At 40.5% G+C, this 20,671-nt stretch overlaps 1 protein-coding gene across 1 annotated transcript in view; it reads right to left on the bottom strand.

Moving 5' to 3' along the window:
- LOC120046585 (protein bicaudal C homolog 1-A-like) overlaps positions 1-20,671 on the bottom strand; it is a 70,081-nt gene that overhangs the window by 38,041 nt on the left and 11,369 nt on the right. The window contains exon 2 of the mRNA XM_038991951.1: positions 3,834-3,880. Coding sequence (XP_038847879.1) covers positions 3,834-3,880 — 47 coding nt within the window. The remainder of the gene's footprint in view (positions 1-3,833; positions 3,881-20,671) is intronic.

Raw genomic sequence — 20,671 nt, 5'->3', positions numbered from 1 at the left:
GTCTGTGTGTGTGTGTGTGTGTGTGTGTGTGTGTGTGTGAGAGAGAGAGAGAGATAGACAGAGGGTTTAGGGGTTAAAGGGATGGGGTGGGTGTTCTCCTGTTTCAGCTGAGAGTCTTAGTTAGTGATCCATCCACTGTTTTCTTCCCATGAGACTGATCGCATGAATTTAACATGTGCCAACAATCCATGTGCTAACTCTCACGAGCTCCATTATGTTTGGGGAGAAGACCTTTACCTTAAGGTGTTCAACTAATATGTGCATAGTTCAAAAGACTATCCTAAATTAGGAGCAACTGCACAATATCTGCTACTTTTTAAAACATAAAATGTTTTCAAGTACTTAGAGGAACCAACCAATTTAGATTGGTTTGCTGTAATGGACACCTCGCAAAGTCAGCAACTTCACTTAAATAATCATACAATTAATTCCTTCATTGCGATGTGATGACTAATTTTCACCCTTTCTTCACTTTCTTCCTCTACCTTGCTATCCCTCTAGTCTCTACCAAAATAATCAAAAGATTTTCTTTTCTCACCCACTAGACAGCACAAAACTACAGGGCGGTGTTGTACTTCTAAAATAATGAAGTAGAATCCTTCTGGCCTCAGATCAGAGTGCATCAGTGCTCGTATATCAAGCTGGCGTTGTTTACAAAACCACAGCCGAGGGATGAGGGAGGGAGGGACTGGCTCAGCACTCAAATGAATTTGACTGAAGCCTCCACTAAAGCTCTGTGGTCCATAGTCTACCAGTCCAACTCTTCACAGTCCAATAGCCCACCAATCCAACACACCAAAAGGTTTAATGGTCCACGATCTACCAGTCAAACTATTCACCGTTCAAACATCGTATGGTCCAACAGCCTGTCGAACTGTTCAATGGTCTTTGAGTTAAATTGTCAAGTAGTTTCCACAATACATAATAGCCTACACAAAGTATGTTGTCCAACAGTCAAATACACCAAAAGGTCCATAATCACAATACATTACAAATGGTTTAATACACTGATCTGAGTGGGAAACAATGCTTGGACCCAGCATGAGGGGGAGAGAGAAAATGGGGATGGATGTGGTTGGGTCTGAGAGCTGGCCTGAACGGAAAACAAACAGACAATGAGTAAGAGAGTGATCTACCACAGGGAAATGCCTGCAAGAGTGTTTTGTTTTTCTCTTACTGACCTCACAAAAACTTGCAGCTAATTTCCAAGGAACTGCTGGGACGCCATTCCTGTATGTGCAGGTGTGTGTGTGTGTGGAGGGGGAATCATTGTGTGCATTTTGTGTGATATATGAGGGACTGCATACGTGTGTGTGGTACATGGGTGTGTTTGAGGGAAGGAAATGGTGTAAGTAAGACTTCCCATTTTCATCGACTTCAACATAGTCCAGACACCCCATACATTTTATTTAGAATAAACCGTTCCAGATGTCTACAATGTTTATTTTTCTGACATTAATTGGGTCTGTGTGGTGGTCATGCTATCGCAGGGAAATTCCAGACCCATTTGAATGGAAATTCTTCAATAAAAACTTCAGTCTGTGTTATTGGCCTTTTCCTATCGCCAAACATAACTACGATTAATGTACAATTATTGACCTTTTAACTTCTGACCAGCATAGTTTGGAATGGAACATTGGCATAGTAACGATTGCATGTGAAGACAGGGCAGTGGCTTTGGAAAAGCATAATTGGCAAGCCAAGGCACCACCTACAATTATGTCAGATAAGTTTAATTCAATAAGCTACATACAGTGCATTCGGAAAGTATTCAGACCCCTTGACTTTTTCCACATTTTGTTACCTTACAGCCTTATTCTAAAATTGATTCAATATTTTTTTTCTCCTCAATCTACACACAATACCCCATAATGAAAAAGAAACAGGTTTGTAGAAATGTTTGCAAATGTATAATAAAAAATAAAAATAGGTTGGATGGGAAGCGTTGCTGTACAGCTATTTTCAGGTCTCTCCAGAGATGTTTGATTGGGTTCAAGTCTGGGCTCTGGCTGGGCCGCAAGGACATTCAGAGACTTGTCCCAAAGCCACTCCTGCATTGTCTTGGCTGTGTGCTTAGGGTCGTTGTCCTGTTGGAAGGTGAACCTTCGCCCCCAGTCTGAGGTCCTGAGAGCTCTGGAGCAGGTTTTCATCAAGGATCTCTCTGTACTTTGCTCCGGTTATCTTTGCCTCGATCCTGACTAGTCTCCCAGTCCCTGGCTCTGAAAAACATCCCTACAGCAAGATTCTGCCACCCCCATGCTTCACCATTAGGGATGGTGCCATGTTTCCTCCAGATGTGACGCTTGGCATTCAGGCCAAAGAGTTCAATCTTGGTTTCATCAGATCTTGTTTCTCATGGTCAGAGTCGTTTAGGTGCCTTTTGGCAAACTCCAAGCGGGCTTTCATGTGCCTTTTACTGAAGAGTGGCTTCCGTCTGGCCACTCTACCATAAAGGCCTGATTGGTGGAGTGTTGCAGAGATGGTTGTCCTTCTCCCATCTCCACAGAAGCACTCTGGAGCTCTGTCAGAGTGACCAAGTTCTTGGTCACCTTACTGACCAAGGCCCTCCTCCCCTGATTGCTCAGTTTGGCCAGCACTAGGAAGAGTCTTGGTGGTTCCAAATGTCTTCCATTTAAGAATGATGGAGGCCACTGTGTTCTTTGGGATGTTCAATACTGCAGAAATGTTTTGGTACCCTTCCCCAGATCTGTGCCTTGACAAAATCCAGTCTCGGAGCTCTACGCACAATTCCTCCACCTCATGGCTTGGTTTTTGCTCTGACATGCACTGTCAACTGTGGGACCGGTGTGTGCCTTTCAAATCGTGTCCAATCAATTGAATTTACCATTGGTAGACTCCAATCAAGCAGTAGAAACATCTCAAGGATGATCAACGGAAACAGGATGTACCTGAGCTCAATTTCCAGTTTCATAGCAAAGCGTCTGAATATTTGTAATACATTTGCTAACATTTCAAAAAACCTGTTTTTGCTTTGTCATTATGGGTTAGTGTTTAGATTGCTGAGGATTTGTACTTATTTAATCCATTTTAGAATAAGGCTGTAACATAACAAAATGTGGAAAAAGTCAAGGGGTCTGAACACTTTCAGAAGGCACTGTATTTAGAGACAAAACACATGTCTAGAATTTATGGTAAAAAAAATTATGGGAAGGCGCCCGGTTTGCCTTTCTTGGACATGAAATGGCTGTAGGGACAGTTAAATTAAATGACACAGCAGTAGGCAATTTAACTTCCCTCAAAACCAGAGATGGAAAATAAACAAAAAATTCTAAAATAAACCAATGTCCATCACTTAGTTAATTTAAAAGTATATTAACATACTATGGAGGGAGTTCAAACACTTCAGGAAACAGCACTTTAAACAGGAGCAGTGTCTTCAAACACTTTTCCATTTTCTTTCAGGCAATTACTTGGATGCCTATGCAATAACGTAGAGCAGACTAGTACAAACTCAACTGAGTCTTAGAAAAAAATGAAAATGTTTGATGGTAACAAAGTATGACAACAAAGCGGATGCATGTGTGTATGAATGCGTTGTATCCATCTCTGTCTGTAGATGCTCTATGTGCGGAGAGTGGTCCAACATTGGCCTATCAAATGTGCAGCCTCAACCTGTCAAGCACAAGCCTGACTTGTGCAAGGGCCACGATAGTTTCAGGTGCATTTGTTTCAAGTAAAAATTATACTAACGTATCTGCAACCAGGACCCTATTAAACGAACACCAGACACTTTCATCACCTGAAGGTAAGTGCTCTCCTCTGGATTTGAACACAATCCAAACATAATCTAATAATACAGATTAGAGATTTACCTTCTGAAAGAAATCCTCGCCACCATTGACCCGTCCCCCAGCGGCCGCTGTAGAGGAGAGGAAAAAGAAACAATTCATGAAACCATTAACTGTTAAATATACAATACTGTATAAAATTCACAGAGCCTAATCACGCTTCGGTTATCCAATGTCCTGGGAATGTGAGGATACCATGACTAAATCCAAAAATATACTTTTCAGTGGATCTCCATTCCTTGGGTATTGTCATTGGCACATCAGTATATCAAATTTTGGGATTTAGATAGACGTCAAACTTATTCTTGATAATCCTTATAATTAGATACAGCTTCCTGTTAACAAATTGCTGAACTTTGTATAAAAGGTCTCAGTGCTATACTACCATTATGGGTGATCCATCTTTTTTAGATATTCACACTTTTGGACAGACAATGTCTCCTCCTGTATTAGTATGGTGCCATAAGGCTGGCATGAGGAATGTTAGCTACCAGAGAACTGACAGATACCTGGCAGAGCACACAATTTTGTAAAGATATCCATGAGTATAAGAAATATTATTTGAAAGACTTGCCATGAAAATATACTAAAGACCTCTGCTTCTGGTACTATATAATATGGGCAAGGAACAGTCTCCCAGCCACAGTAAATATACAATCATTTGTTTCTGATACAGATTATTCTGCAAGTCCTTTTGTCTGGCCTGTGGCTTTTCTGTCTCCGCAGAGCATTTATCCGTCATTTGAGGTGGTTTCTGTATTCACTTGATGGATTTACCACATTTTCAGCGGAACTGGGTGAGGAGCACCACAGAACTGGTGTACAGTGATAAATAATGGCCTTGATGTAATGACAAGAATTAATGTAATGTTCTGCTTAGTATCACCTCTGGATTGCAATGCATTTTCTTTAGAAAAATTACAGAAAATGTCAACATTCAAAATTATTATCTGGCTATAATTGGTCCATGGAAACACACAGTATGTACCTTGGCTAAATACTGTAGGACAATGTCATATGTAGGGTTGCAAATGTTTTTATTTTTATTTTTTATAAATACATCCACTTTCCCAAAATGTCCAGGTTTTACAGAAATCCCAGTTGGAAGATTCACAGAATAAGCAAAATAACCAGAATACTCCAACCAGGATTTCTTTAAAACTGTGGATTCTTCTGAAAGATTCCAGAATTGTGCAACCCTAGTCATACGTCACCATGATTTTCTATTGAAATACAGTACTTTTGCTTTCTTGATATCAACATGTAAATAATGGTGTGGAGGGTTTGACAACTTGAGTATCAATATATCTGGTCCTGAGATTGATCCAAGTTGCTTCCCCACTCTGAAACATGGCCAGTTTCATTAGATTTAAACCTTAATATGCAGACATGTGCAAAGGTACCTTCTTAATTGTCCAGTCATGATCACCATGTGATCCATAAGGAGTGGTGAAATGCAATACTAGTGGCTTGGCATGATTTGAAAGAAAACAAATATTTCACTGTTCATTCTCAATATAACATTTCCTCGGTAAGAAAAAAAATGTAGGAATAAGATTAATGACCCCAACTGGTGTTTTTTTTGATTCCTCACAAACTGGCCCTTGGTGATGGAGTAATGCCTTCATAAAGTACATTGCACACATGCTTGTACTTACTCCCCCGCAAAAACACCTCTGCAGCTATTTCACACGAGGGCCTGCTTCATTCAGAACAATGTGGCCCATAAAAGTAGTATTTCATGTGAAATTTACACTCACAGTCCCTAGATTAGTCTGAAAGTGGCAGCTTTCTTACAGGGAACAATATTTTTAAAAGAAAGTACCAATAGTTATAAGGGTTTGATATTTTAACAGAAGTAAAGAGCGACTGCCTATGTGGCATCGATTCCAGTCAGAAACAGTTATTCTAGTGTCAAAAATTGGTCATAAAGTTAGTCTCGTTTAAAACGGAGTTTGGAACATCCGTGCGTCTCAAAGGGTAAATGAAGGTTGGGTTTTGATTTGACAATGTCCATTTGCCCAATAACATGGGTGAACAGCTGCGGTGATTGCACTCTATCCAATAGCATAGACATAGAGACAGACCTGTCCAGCAGCTCCAACTTTGTTTACATAAGACATGTCATACATTTTTTTTACTTGAGAAATACTGCGCCAATCACCTTAGATGTAAAATTGCACAACTAAAACATCCTCGGCAAAAACGTCAAAATTAAATACAGATTTCTTGAGTCATCTTAGGTTCATTCTGGGGATTTTGAGGAAGTGAAATAGGCTTCCGCGTCTACAGTGTCTCATGGGGGACAAACATCATTAAACAAAAGCGCGAAATCGGTCAGAAACACACCTCCAAGACTGGAATCTCGTTTTCCTAATGTCCAACAGACACATGCCAAATCGGTATGTTCAGTGGCTCTAAGGAAATTATGTGTTTAAAAAAAGTGTCTAACTGCAGGGAGCCTGGCTAATATACCAGTAAGACATGTCGGCGCTGCCAGTATGCTGTGTATGAATAATAGGCTAAAATTCTCAAATTGGAATTGAAAAAAGAAGCGCAGGTTGGGGTCAACATGCCCTGTGGGAGTTGTTGGTCATTGTAGATGAGGAGTGTGGTGAATCACACAGTTGAGAGGAGGTGGGATTATTACTATTGGAGGTCCAAGGGATGAGGTAGATGGTACAGCCTATTAGGGCCACACTAGGAGATGGGATGATACTGGCCTAGCATGTCTGACTTTGGGAAAGATTAAGCCTCTGGTAGTGGGTGGGCCGGCATTATTGGAAACATACAGTATCAAATTATAGAATAACACCAACAGAAAGGAATACTGTTCAGTAAAAACAATACACACTGATTCATCAAAATACTAACATTGTCTTAGTTCTGTAGATTATAAGACAATGAAGACATAGCAGCAGGTGTACTGCAGCAGGTGTACTGTAGCTTAGCATTTTCAGGTTTAGCCAAGAGTTATTTAAAGACACACAGAAAACTAGACAGAAATAAACCATACAAAACTCCACTCTCAAGCAGAAAATGTGTTGATCAAATCTCAATGTCCACAACATAACATTTTTATTCAAGTGGTAGAATGAGAATTTAAACAACTGGGGTCAAAAACCAGGCCCGGGAAGGAAAGCCACTAAATCTCAGTGACTGTAAATGATTTATTTAAGGTAATTTCCATGTAAAAGGACCCATGAGCACCAACATGAAGTTCATAGGAGAATGTCAAATTGGGTGTCAAATGAAAGCCTTTTTTTGTAGTGCTGAGCGATTAACTGAGAATCCTGTTATTTTTCGTTTTTTAAACAACTATTTGACCAAAGTCGGTACAATTATTTGAATTCCATTTTGTTCGTTTTTTGCTGAGAGCTCAATGCACACATTGCACAGTTTCTCTAGAAATAAATCAGATCCAGCCTGAACTGTGCAATGTAGTAGGGAGTTTAACAGGCCAATATTCTACATAATTACCACGTTTTATGTGCTAAACTAACTACAGTGACGATAATCCATTGCGCATCTATTTGTCCGGTCTGTGTTTCTTTTAAGCCTGCTACAGAAAAGACAGAAGAATGCCCAATAATGAGGTGATATAGAAAGCAGCTGTTGCTTCAGGAAGTATCTACCTGAAAATACATGACCTAAGTGATTGATAGTTGGTATTCAGCAGTCATAAAAGTATGCCTTATTTACGTTGAAGAACTACAAAAGTGATTGTCAGACAGCATAGGCAGCAGCTCTATAGATAGATGACTTGAAATTAAAAAGTCAGAAAAATAAAACAAATGTACACAACTAAAATATTTTCTAAGAGTAAAGTAATGTGAAGAAATTATTGTTAAGTGTAAGCAGTAATGGGCAGACACTACCATCATGGGACTTTTATTAAATTGTTTTATTCTGTGTTGTTACAGCGTTCAACCCACATAATTCATAGTAAATTTAATGTTAAAAAAAATTCTCGAAACCAAAAACCATGATTACTTTTTTAATAATCGAACCGAAACAACCTCAAAAAGCAGTAATCGCTCAGCACTATTTTCGATCAATTCAACCATTTTCCATCCTAAAAATGTGGAATAAGCAAAGGCTTTGATTACTTGTCAAACAGATGGAAAATGGGTCTTAGAAAACATCTACCAGAAAAATGTAATGTATTACAAATACACCAAAAACAATAATGTTGAGGTAAAGAACCCTGCCAATACACTTATATTTAGTTCTGCTTTCTGTAAGTTTAAGAAACATTGCCTTGTGCCTTGAAATTCCATTACCAAAAACACACATATCTTTAAAATATTTACAAATGTATGTACCTCATAAGGAGAATAATGAAAGTGCACAGAAGTAACAAGGTAGACCTATCAATTAGGTATAGTACTTTATACAGATACATTTTGTTTATGAATTATTAAGTGATAAAAACTCAATTCTGTTACCAAATCGCTAACAAATTTTCAGACAAATTGGTAATGCAATTTCTGCAATCAAATTGGATAGAAAGGGAATTCATAGCAGTCACAAACCACAGTTGGGTCACCTGCTACGATCCTCCCTTCCAATGGCATACTGTTATGTTCAGCTGATAACTGTTTTTATTTCCTCTTTCTGTCTTCTGGTCCTTTGTAGCTCAGTTGGTAGAGCATGGCGCTTGTAATGCCAGCGTAGTGGATTCAATTCCCAGGACCACCCCTACGTAAAATGTATGCAAGCATGACTAAAGCCATCAGCATGCTTTAGTTCCGCTGGCGCCTAGCCGAACTCGGCTAGCCAAACAAGTGTGCTCACATACTCTCTTGAAAGACATTTGGTTGAAAAACGAGAATAAAATGGGCAATAGTACGGTTTGTCCATTATGAGATGCCATAGCCAGTATACACTTCCTCAAAATAGAATGAATCTTAGATAATGTCAAAATTTGACAGATTTCTTGAGTTTTTGCGGAGGAGACCTTAGTCGCGCAATTTTACAATCTAACTAAGATGTTTGGTGCAGTATTTCTCAATGAGAAAATGTGCATGAAAACAAGTAATATCTCGTTGAATGACAAAGACTTTATTGAAGAATTCCTACTGTTGACCAATCACAGATGAAGGGGTGTAGACTACAGCTCCGAAACTCCAGCTTGCCTCAAGAAAACACTTAACGTGCCCATACAGTTGAAAAACCTCTTTACCGAAGAGTGTGCAAAGCTGTCATCAAGGCAAAGGGTGGGTATTTGAAGAATCTCAAATATATTTTGATTTGTTTAACACTTTTTTGGTTACTACATGATTCCATAGTTTTGATGTCTTCATTATTATTCAACAAAAATAGTAAAAATAAATAACAAACCTTTTAATGAGGTGTTCTACTCATTTAAGGGTTTTGACTAGTAGTGTACATTTACTGTACTGAACTCTACTTAGTGTGTCCTACTTTGATATCCATACTTGTAAAACATAGAAGTCTACGACTGGTTTTTGATTTTGTCCGGTCCACACCAACCATAATAGTCATTATGTAGAATAATAGCCCCAAATGCAAACGAGGATATTGCATACTTTTAGCTTTGTGTACCTACTTAAGATATGTCACCATGAAGAGAATGGCATTCTTATCCATAATTATGCATTCCTGTACAGTACAGATCAGGGACCCATGATCAAATCCCATTACCGGATGTAAATCCGCTTCACTTATTGTAGTTCAATAAGCAAAAGATAATGCATAGCTGACACCCCATTCTTTTGTATTTTAGCCCCTTTTTTCTCCCCATTTTCGATCTTGTCTCATCGCTGCAACTCCCCAACGGGCTGGGGAGGCAATGGTCAAGTCATGATTCAGTCGAAACATGACCCACCAAACCACACTTCTTAACACCGGACCACCCACTTAACCCGGAAGCCAGCAGCACCAATGTGTCAGAGGCAACACTGTTCACCTGACGACCAAGGTCAGCCTGCAGGCGCCCGGCCCGCCACAAAGAGTTGCTAGAGCACGATGAGCCAAGTAAAGCCCCCCCGGCCAAACCGACCCCTAACCTGTGCCAATTGTGCACCGCCCTATGGGACTCCCGATCACGGCCGGTTATGATACAGCCCGGGATCGAACCCGGGTCTTCAGTGACGCCTCTAGCGATGCAGTGCCTAAGACTGCTGCGCCACTCTGGAGGCCGACATATTTTAATCTTAATTCGAAGCAGATATTTAAGAGTTTTTGGAAAACATGGTCACATAAAAAAAACTGAGGAAGATATTGCCAAAATTCTGTTACCAAACTTTGCATCTGAACAGTTCTTCCAGTAAAAACCTTTTTGTAAAATGTTCAGTGTAAATTGTTAAAAGTAGTCCTTGTGCATAGTTGTTAGGTATGTTAAACTTTTAAATAAATGGTTTCCGTTTCTGAAAAATCTGAGTCTCAGCTGGAATTGCCCTTAAACAAAAGCATTCATCTAAAAATGTTCATCCTCCGGCGGACCCCAATTAAAAACAGTCTGAAATAAAACGTGAACTAGATCGAATGATTAAAGTACTAATGACAACCATCCGTAATGCACAAGAAGGACCATCAGACCAAAATACTCCAAGTCCAACTATAAATGCCTTTGAATCCCCTACACCATAAATCCACTAGATCAACAGGCCTGTCACCATGTTTGAAGTTATTGGCCATTCAAATGTACTCCATCCTTCTATTATGAAAAAGTGGGAGAAATAAAAAACATTCTCTGGCATATGATGCAAGACTGTTGTAAAACAGTGTGCAACAACAGGGTTTTCTAAAGATGCTGGCAGGCAAATATAAACAGATTATGATGCTTTGAGATAAAAGGCTTACTAATCACACAAGTGGATATGTGTTGCACTTCAACTCAGCCTCAGTGGAAGAATACAAATACAATGTGTTTTCTAAAATACCTTATTCCGTAGCCTTTTACACTCATACCCGTATACGGGTTGAAAATGGCAGATTTGGGTAGGCTTGGGCAGTGTACAATATATACCACCGACAGGATGGTTTTTCAATACCATCAATATCGTTTAAACTATTTCTTTGAAGTTTTTCAATAGATTTTCATATTTGTAGCAATTTTTTTTAAAGTAAATACCTGCAGTCAACATTTTCAATACATTAGGAGATAAAGCAGATCACGTTCTTTATGTCAGCTGTCACATTATGAAGCTTACATAGTTCTCCAGAACAGCTGAGCCAGTCATGTATCTGTTTGTAAATAGCACAACAAGAGAAAACGGGAGCAGGTGAGTCCATCTGTGTATTGACAGGGGTTGCGTTTTATATTGAAAGTCAGTATTGTTAAGCTTCAATAGAGTGATCATGGACAAGCAACTATAGTTTTCATTCACAGAAAATACATTAGTGCAAGACATTCGGCAGAAAATAGCTTAATATTTATCAGACGACAACATAAGTGCTGCGCTATTTTGTTGGCAGCCACACAAGTAAATGAGCTTACAATGAAAAAGCAAGGTGTTTTTTGCAAAAACGATGCATGGTCATCATATTTCTAACGTTTAGGCCTATCGTAATCTTTCTTGTTCACATCCACTTGTAAATGTCCAAACTCACCAAAAATGACATTTGGTTGCTCCTACCTATCTATATACACTGTATGTATAACTTGATGAGCTGGATTGCCTGTCTTTGCATTTTGTTTATTTTCATTTCTGCTGGTTAGCATATTTCACATGTGCTAATTTTGTTAGCATTCTGGTAATAGAAGCCCAAATGGCTTTTTTTTCCATTTTGTTTTGCGCCACCTTGTGTACAAAGCCGGTAATAACATAAATCCCGGTGTGAGATAAAGTATGACAATATGAAAATCTGGATATCGCCCAACCCTACTAATAAGTGCCTAATTTGGAATGCATTGGCTACTGCAACATGCTACAAATGATGTCAGAGCGCAGTCTCTGCACTTCACAGTGCTGTATGGGTCTTGACTGACAGCCGTTCTGAACTTGAGCACCGCACTCAACAAGAAACTGCACCCATCCCTCCCGCTAAATTGGGCAATTTTTGCAATTTTTTTGTTGTCCGAGTGAGGGAAATGCTGTAAATTAAGAGGAGTCAATGTATGTTCAAAAAATACAGTTGGAGTCAGAAGTTTACACACACCTTAGCCAAATACATTTAAACTCAGTGTTTCACAATTCCTGACTTTTAATCCTAGCAGGAAATCCATTTTAGGTCAGTTAGGATCACCACTTTATTTTAAGAATGTGAAATGTCAGAATAATAGCAGTGAGAATTATTTATTTCATTTTTTATTTCTTTCATCAAATTCCCAGTGAGTCAAAAGTTCACATGCACTCAATTAGTATTTGGTAGCATTGCCTTTAAATTGTTTGACTTGGGTCAAACGTTTTGGGTAGCCTTCCACAAGCTTCCATAAGTTGGGTGAATCTTGGCCCATTCCTCCCGACAGAGCTGGTGTAACTGAGTCAGGTTTGTAGGCCTCCTTGCTCACACACGCTTTTTCAGTTCTGCCCACACATTTTCTATGGGATTGAGGTCAGTGCTTTGTGATGGCCACTCCAATACCTTGACATTGTTGTCCTTAAGCCATTTTGCTACAACTTTGGAAGTATGCTTGGGGTCATTGTCCATTTGGAAGATCCATTTGCGACCAAGCTTTACCTTCCTGACTGATGTCTTGAGATGTTGCTTCAATATATCCACATCATTTTCCTCTGTCATGATGCCATCTATTTTGTGAAGTGCACCAGTCCCTCCTGCAGCAAAGCACCCCCACAACATGATGCTGCCACCCCCGTGCTTCGTGGTTGGGATGGTGTTCTTCGGCTTGCAAGCTTCCCCCTTTTTCCTCCAAACATAACGAGGGTCATTATGGCCAAACAGTTCTATTTTCTTACATCAGACCAGAAGACATTTCTCCAAAAAGTACGATCATTGTCCCCATGTGCAGTTGCAAACCGTAGTCTGGCTTTTTTTATGGCGGTTTGGAGCAGTGGCTTCTTCCTTGCTGAGCGGCCTTTCAGGTTATGTCGATATAGGACTAGTTTTACTGTGGATATAGATACTTTTGTACCCGTTTCCTCCAGAATCTTCACAGGGTCCTTTGCTGTTGTTCTAGGATTGATTTGCACTTCTCGCACCAAAGTACGTTCATCTCTAGGAGACAGAACGCGTCTCCTTCCTGAGTGGTATGACGGCTGCGTGGTCCCATGGTGTTTACACTTGCATACTATTGTTTGTACAGATTAACGTGGTACCTTCAGGCGTTTGGAAATTGCTCCCAAGGATGAACCAGACTTGTGGAGGTCCACAATTTTTTCCCAATGTCTTAGCTGATTTCTTTTGATTTTCCCATGATGTCAAGGTAGGCCTTGAAATACATCCACAGGTACACCTCCAATTGACTCAAATGATGTCAATTAGCCTATCAGAAGCTTCTAAATCCATGACATAATTTTCTGGAATTTTCCAAGCTGTTTAAAAGGCACAGTCAACTTAGTTTATGTAAACTTCTGACCCACTGGAATTGTGATACAGTGAATGATAAGTGAAATAATCTGTTTGTAAACAATTGTTGGAAAAATTACCTTTGTCATGCACAAAGTAGATGTCCTAACCGACTTGCCAAAACTATAGTTTGTTAACAAGAAATATATGGAGTGTTTGAAAAACGAGTTTTAATGTCTCAAACCTAAGTGTATGTAAACTTCCGACTTCAACTGTAGATGTTGAAGACTATAATGAATATCGCTTTGTCATACAAGCAAGTCAAACAAGTATAAATGTGTGCTTGACATTTCCATATCATAAAACTCATGTCATATAGCGTCAACATTTATGATCACGTTTGATCTACAATGACAAGTTGACATGGCATCACACCCTGGGTTGTTCCGAACAGAATGAGACTGTTTGTCTCTTGTGAAGAAAATTTGCTGCAGAACACGCACCGGACTCCTTTCTATGCGCACCAAAATTACGATTGGTTTTCTCTGAATTTCCCTGTGAAATCCAAAAACTGTAAGATCATATTTTATAACTTAGCTAGACATGGCAATAGGACAAGCTTTCAAATGATGGATTGCGTTTTTGGATTGCGTAAACAACAGTAATTGTGTGATGGCGGGGATGCAGGGTTGTGTTCCAAACAAAACTAAGTGTGCTTGCTTAGTTCCTCAACGACACAGCTAGGAGAGCTAAAAATAGCACCTTATAGTTGAAGTCTCTTCCGAGTCATAAAAATACATTGAAATTACTTAGGAACGGGCACACTTTGGAGAGGGGTGCGGCCACTTGAAGACACCAGTTAGTCATCACACTCAAACCCCTTGCCATTTTTTGTGTTATGTTGCACCTACCCCACATTTTTCAGGAATATTCTCATGTTACTGAATGTATCCAGAGTATTTTCTGATTTCGTTATCAGTAAATGTCAAATGCACATAAAATCAACAGTGTAATGTTTGGATTCAGTCTTGTGTCAGGTGAATTGTTGTGTACTCAACTTTGGTCGAATCATTTCCCCATAATCTCCAAACTGTTCCCTTTTGCTTGCTACTATGCATATGCATTCCATATTTATTCCGTAAGAAACATTTCAATGTAGCCCTATCCATATAGGCCAATTCCCACGAGTGTCAAGGATTAATAACACATGTACTGTATAGGGAACACAACACAGCATTTCCAGCCAGAGGAGCTGGTGGTATGACTGGAGACAGTAGTGTAGTACAGGACATAAGGCTATGTGAGGAGTGAAAAACATCCTGACAGCAGATGCATGGCGTGCAACTGCAGCAAGCAGGCACGTGTATCAGAGTGCCTTCTCTATAAAAACCAAAACAATGTGTGACTGGGTTAAATGAAGATTAGGTTAAACGAGGACAAGCCATGGACTCATGCTTCCAGCTTCTTAGAGGAATCTATGGGTTTCACCATTAAGTAAATTTATGATTAGTAATCGCCTATGTGACCATTAAAAAAAACGCTATCAAAATTAATCATACCCACACACCCATTAGTTTAACATGTGGATATTCTACATTCCAGCTAAACCAAAGCATCATTTCTGTCACTATAAAATAGCTCCAGGGAGCAGTATGGAGGATGCACCACGAGCCTGGACAGATTAATTAAGTCTGGTACCCATTATGAGTACAGAGAGTGATATTCTCACTTGTTTTGGAGGGTTGAGGGGTAAGAAGAATGTAACAGTGTTTGAGCTGTAGAATTATGGCATCATTCCACATACAAACTAGGCTTGGATGGTATACCGTATAGCGGGGTGTTTGGAAATAGCCACGGGATGGTTTTTCAATACCGTCAACACTGTTGAAACTATTTTTTTTAATACAGTTGAAGTTGGACGTTTACATACACTTAGATTGGAATCATTAAAACTCGTTTTCAACCACTCCACAAATTTCTTGTTAACAAACTATAGTTTTGGCAGGTTGGTTAGGACATCAGCTGTGTGTATGACTAGTCATTTTTCCAACAATTGATTAGACAGATTATTTCACTGTATCACAATTCCAATGGGTCAGAAGTTTACACACACTAAAATTCCAGAAAATTATGTCATGGCTTTAGAAGCTTCTGATAGGCTAATTGACATCATTTGAGTCAATTGGAGGTGTACCTGTGGATGTATTTCAAGGCCTACCTTCAAACTTGGTGCCTCTTTGCTTGACATCATGGGAAAATCAAAATAAATCAGCCAAGACCTCAGAAGAAAATTGTGGACCTCCACAAGTCTGGTTCATCCTTGGGAGCAATTTCCAAACACCTGAAGGTACCACGTTCATCTGTACATACAATAGTACGCAAGTATAAACACCATGGGACAACACAGCCATCATACCGCTCAGGAAGGAGATGCGTTCTGTCTTCTAGAGATCGTACTTTGGTGCGAGAAGTGCAAATCAATCCCAGAACAACAGCAAAGGACCCTGTGAAGATGCTGGAGGAAACGGGTACAAAAGTATCTAAATCCACAGTAAAACGGAGTCCTATATTGACGTAACCTGAAAGGCCGCTCAGCAAGGAAGCCACTGCTCCAAACCGCCATAAAAAAGCCAGACTACGGTTTGCAACTGTACATGGGGACAAAGATCATACTTTTTGTAGAAATGTCCTCTGGTCTGATGAAACATCAAATCAAAATGTATTTGTCATGTGTGCCGAATACAACAGGTGTAGACCTTACAGTGAAATGCTTACTTACAGGCTCTAACCAATAGTGCAAAAAAGGTGTTAGGTGAACAATAGGTAAGTCAAGACATAAAACAACAGTAAAAAGACAGGCTATATACAGTAGCGAGGCTACATACAGACACCGGTTAGTCAGGCTGATTGAGGTAGTATGTACATGTAGATATGGTTAAAGTGACTATGCATATATGATGAACAGAGAGTAGCAGTAGCGTAAAAGAGGGGTTGGCGAGTGGTGGGTGGCGGGACACAATGCAGATAGCCTGGTTAGCCAATGTGCGGGAGCACTGGTTGGTCAGCCCAATTGAGGTAGTGTGTACATGAATGTATAGTTAAAGTGACTAAGCATATATGATAAACAGAGAGTAGCAGCAGCGTAAAAAGAGGGGTGGGGGGGGTGGGGGGGGGGGGCACACAATGCAAATAGTCCGAGTAGCCATTTGATTACCTGTTCAGGAGTCTTATGACTTGGGGGTAAAAACTGTTGAGAAGCCTTTTTGTCCAAGACTTGCCACTCCGGTACCGCTTGCCATGCGGTAAAAGAGAGAACAGTCTATGACTGGGGTGGCTGGGGTCTTTGACAATTTTTAGGGCCTTCCTCTGACATCGCCTGGTGTAGAGGTCCGGGATGGCAGGCAGCTTAGCCCCAGTGATGTACTGGGCCGTACGCACTACCCTCTGTAGTGCCTTGCGGTCAGAGACCGAGCAATTGCCGTACCAGGCAGTGATGCAACCAGTCAGAATGATCTCGATGTTGCAACTGTAGACCTTTCGAGGATCTCAGGACCCATGCCAAATCTTTTTAGTTTCCTGGGGGGGGGGGGGGGGGGGGGGAATAGGCTTTGTCGTGCCCTCTTCACGCCTGTCTTGGTGTGTTTGAACCATTCTAGTTTGTTGTTGATGTGGACACCAAGGAACTTGAAGCTCTCAACCTGCTCCACTACAGCCCCGTCGATGAGAATGGAGGCGTGCTCGGTCCTCCTTTTCCTGTAGTCCACAATCATCTCCTTAGTCTTGGTTACGTTGAGGGATAGGTTGTTATTCTGGCACCACTTGGCCAGGTCTCTGACCTCCTCCCTGTAGGCTGTCTCGTCGTTGTCGGTGATCAGGCCTACCACTGTTGTGTCGTCTGCAAACGTAATGATGGAGTTGGAGTCGTGTCTGGTCGTGCAGTCATGAGTGAACAGGAGGGGCCTGAGCACGCACCCCTGTGAAGCTCCAGTGTTGAGGATCAGCGTGGCAGATGTGTTGCTACCTACCCTCACCACCTGGGGGCGGCCCGTCAGGAAGTCCAGGATCCAGTTGCAGAGGGAGGTGGTTAGTCCCAGGATCCTTAGCTTAGTGATGAGTTTTCAGGGTACTATGGTGTTGAACGCTGAGTTGTAGTCAATGAATAGCACTCACACATAAGTGTTCATTTTATCCAGGTGGGAAAGGGCAGTGTGGAGTGCAATAGAGATTGCATCATCTGTGGATCTGTTTGGGCGGTATGCAAATTGGAGTGGGTCTAGGGTTTCTGGGATAATGGTGTTGATTTGAGCCATTACCAACCTTTCAAAGCACTTCATGGCTACGGACGTGAGTGCTACGGGTCTGTAGTCATTTAAGCAGGTTGCCTTTGTGTTCTTGGGCACAGGGACTATGGTGAACTGTTTGGCCATAATGACCATAGTTCTTTTTGGAGGAAAAAGGGGCATGCTTGCAAGCCAAAGAACACCATCCCAACCGTGAAGCACGGAGGTGGCAGCATCATGTTGTGGGGGTGCTTTGCTGCAGGAGGGACTGGTGCACTTCACAAAATAGATGGCATCATGATGCGGGAAAATTGTGGTTATATTGAAGCAACATCAAGACATCAGTCAGGAAGTTAAAACTTGGTCGCAAATGGGTCTTCCAAATGGACAATGACCCCAAACATACTTCCAAAGTTGTGGCAAAATGGCTTAAGGACAACAAAGTCAAGGTATTGGAGTGGCCATCACAAAGCCCTCACCTCAATCCTATAGAAAATTTGTGGGCAGAACTGAAAAAGCGTGTGCGAGCAAGGAGGCCTACAAACCCGACTCCGTTACACCCGCTCTGTCGGGAGGAATGGGCCAAAATTCACCCAACTTATTGTGGGAAGCTTGTGGAAGGCTACCCAAAATGTTTGACCCAAGTTAAACAATTTAAAGGCAATGCTACCAAATAATAATCGAGTGTATGTAAACTTCTGACCCACTAGGAATGTGATGAAAGCTGAAATGAATCACTCTACTATTATTCTGACATTTCACATTCTTAAAATAAAGTGGTGATCCTAACTGACCTAAAACAGGGAATTTTTACTAGGATTAAATTTCAGGAATTGTGAAAAACTGAGTTTAAATGTATTTGGCTTAGGTGTATGTAAACCTTCGACTAAAAAAGTAGGTACAAATATTGAAATGTACAGTTTAGGTAAATATCTGCTGTCAACTTGTGCAATACGTTAGGAGATAAAGATCCTGTTCTTCATTTCACCTGTCACAATTTTTCGCTAGGAAGTTTACCGGTAGTCCCCATTCACGTGGAATATGAGCTGAGATCTTATCAATAACTAAAACTAAACTAAAAAGCACAAAATTGCTGAGGGTTCACAAGGAGGGCATGTGTTAAACTGTATTATGTTGCATCACCTTCTTGGATAAAAACCATGGAAAACAAAAAACTAAGTGAGAATAGGCATAGGCTTGACATGTCAAAGTGGACAGGGATGAAAAATAAGTGTCATACTGTCACATAAGGCTTTAGCAGTGGAATTATTCAGTTTGGAGCTTTTTTGGGGCATGAAAATTAAGGAAAACCCAAAGGCACCAGCTAAAACTCTAAATCACTAGGCCTGGTGAGACAAATCCTGATCGGGCAGCAGTAACAGAGTGACTTAAGCACAGATGACATTGGGGTATAGACTAGAAGAGTAAGGCTTTGGTAGCCTACTTAGTGTGTTTATGGACATTAGAATTAAAGCGAAACACAAAACTCTTTGCTCTGACACAAATAGTTAAAAAAATACTAAATGACAAGTAATCACCGGTTTAAAAAGAGAAGGACCGTTAATACAAGGTAAATGAATGCTTATGGTGGCTTAATTACCAACAGCTAATATATCACAGATACAAGGAAATCAATGTCAGTATATTAAGACTGAGTTGGATCTGCCAAATGCTGGAGCAAACAAATTCTAGTTCTGAACCTCTGAAATTTCAGTTTTCCAAAATTTCTGTCCAAACTCTCTTGTATGTACTTGTGAGCTGTCTGTATGTCCTTAGGCCAAGTCTGAACAAACTACTACCACTCACAGATAGAATGGAGTGGAATATAGAAAGAGGAGGATGTTGTTTTCTCACCATGATTCTCCACCAACCAGAGGCTCTCAAGCTGAACACTATGAACTTAAGTACCCATCAGCTGATTCAACATGGACCCGACAAAGTGCGCATATAGGGGAGTATTTTTAAAACACACCTGCATACATGCCTAACTGCGCACTCCCCCACACGCACATACACACTTCAGTTATTGCTTAAGACAAAAATAATTCACCAGTCATTAACGTGCTGCATGCAATACTACGCCGTTTCAAATCTTGCCATCCCCATCCATCTCTCTGAGAAATGATATGACAGTGGGTTAAGATGTATCTACCGGTACATGTAAAGCTATAATAAAGGACCACTGGAATGTTTAGACAGGATGATAAACAGAAGGATGTGTCACTGACAAGCTTGTTCAAATAAATCTACTCTAAATGAGCAGGATCAAAGACCTGATATTTTCATCCAGTATACAGTATCACGTTATAACAGACAGGTTGCTGGCAGCACTTGAGTGGGAAAGCAAAATGAAAACAGATACAGAGAGTATTATTTAGTCTCTTCTTCTGTGGTCCTTAGACAAACAATCACACAGGTTTGCATCCATTCACTAAACTTCAGTTCCAAGGTAGCTCTCAACTCCCACACTATTAACATAAGTAAGGACAGAAGAACCAGGGGAAGTAGTAGCAGTGTTTCCCCTATATTTATTTAGCAGCGGCACAATGCTGCAAGATGCACTTTTAAGATCAGTGTGACAAGTTACAACATCGAATCGCCCAAGAAACCTCCTGTAATCCTGGAAGTGTAGCCAACCCTTTAAATATATGTACAGTGCACTCAAAGTATTCAGACCCCTTGACTTTTTCCAAATTTTGTTACGTTACAGCCGTATTCTAAAATTGATTAAATCGTTTTTTCCCCCCTCAATCTACAAACAATACCCCATAATGAAAAAAAAGGGGTTGGGATTTTTTCTCTCAAATTTATTACAAATAAAATAAAATAAATTTAAAAAAATCACATGTACATAATTATTCATACCCTTTACTCAATACTTTGTTGAAGCACTTTTGGCAGCGATTACAGCCTCGAGTCTTCTTGGGTATGACGCTACAAGCTGGGCACACCTGTATTTGGGGAGTTTCTCCCATTCTTCTCTGCAGATCCTCTCAAGCTCTGTCAGGTTCTACACAGCTATTTTCAGGTCTTTCCAGAAATGTTTCATCGGGTTCAAGTCCGGGCTCTGGCTGGGCCACTCAAGGACGTTCTTCCATTTAAGAATTATGGAGGCCATTGTGTTCTTGGGGACCTTCAATGCTGCAG

This window comes from Salvelinus namaycush, chromosome 4 (genome assembly GCF_016432855.1).
Source record: "Salvelinus namaycush isolate Seneca chromosome 4, SaNama_1.0, whole genome shotgun sequence".
NCBI lineage: Eukaryota > Metazoa > Chordata > Actinopteri > Salmoniformes > Salmonidae > Salvelinus > Salvelinus namaycush.
This window is presented reverse-complemented; position numbering and strand designations above follow the sequence as displayed.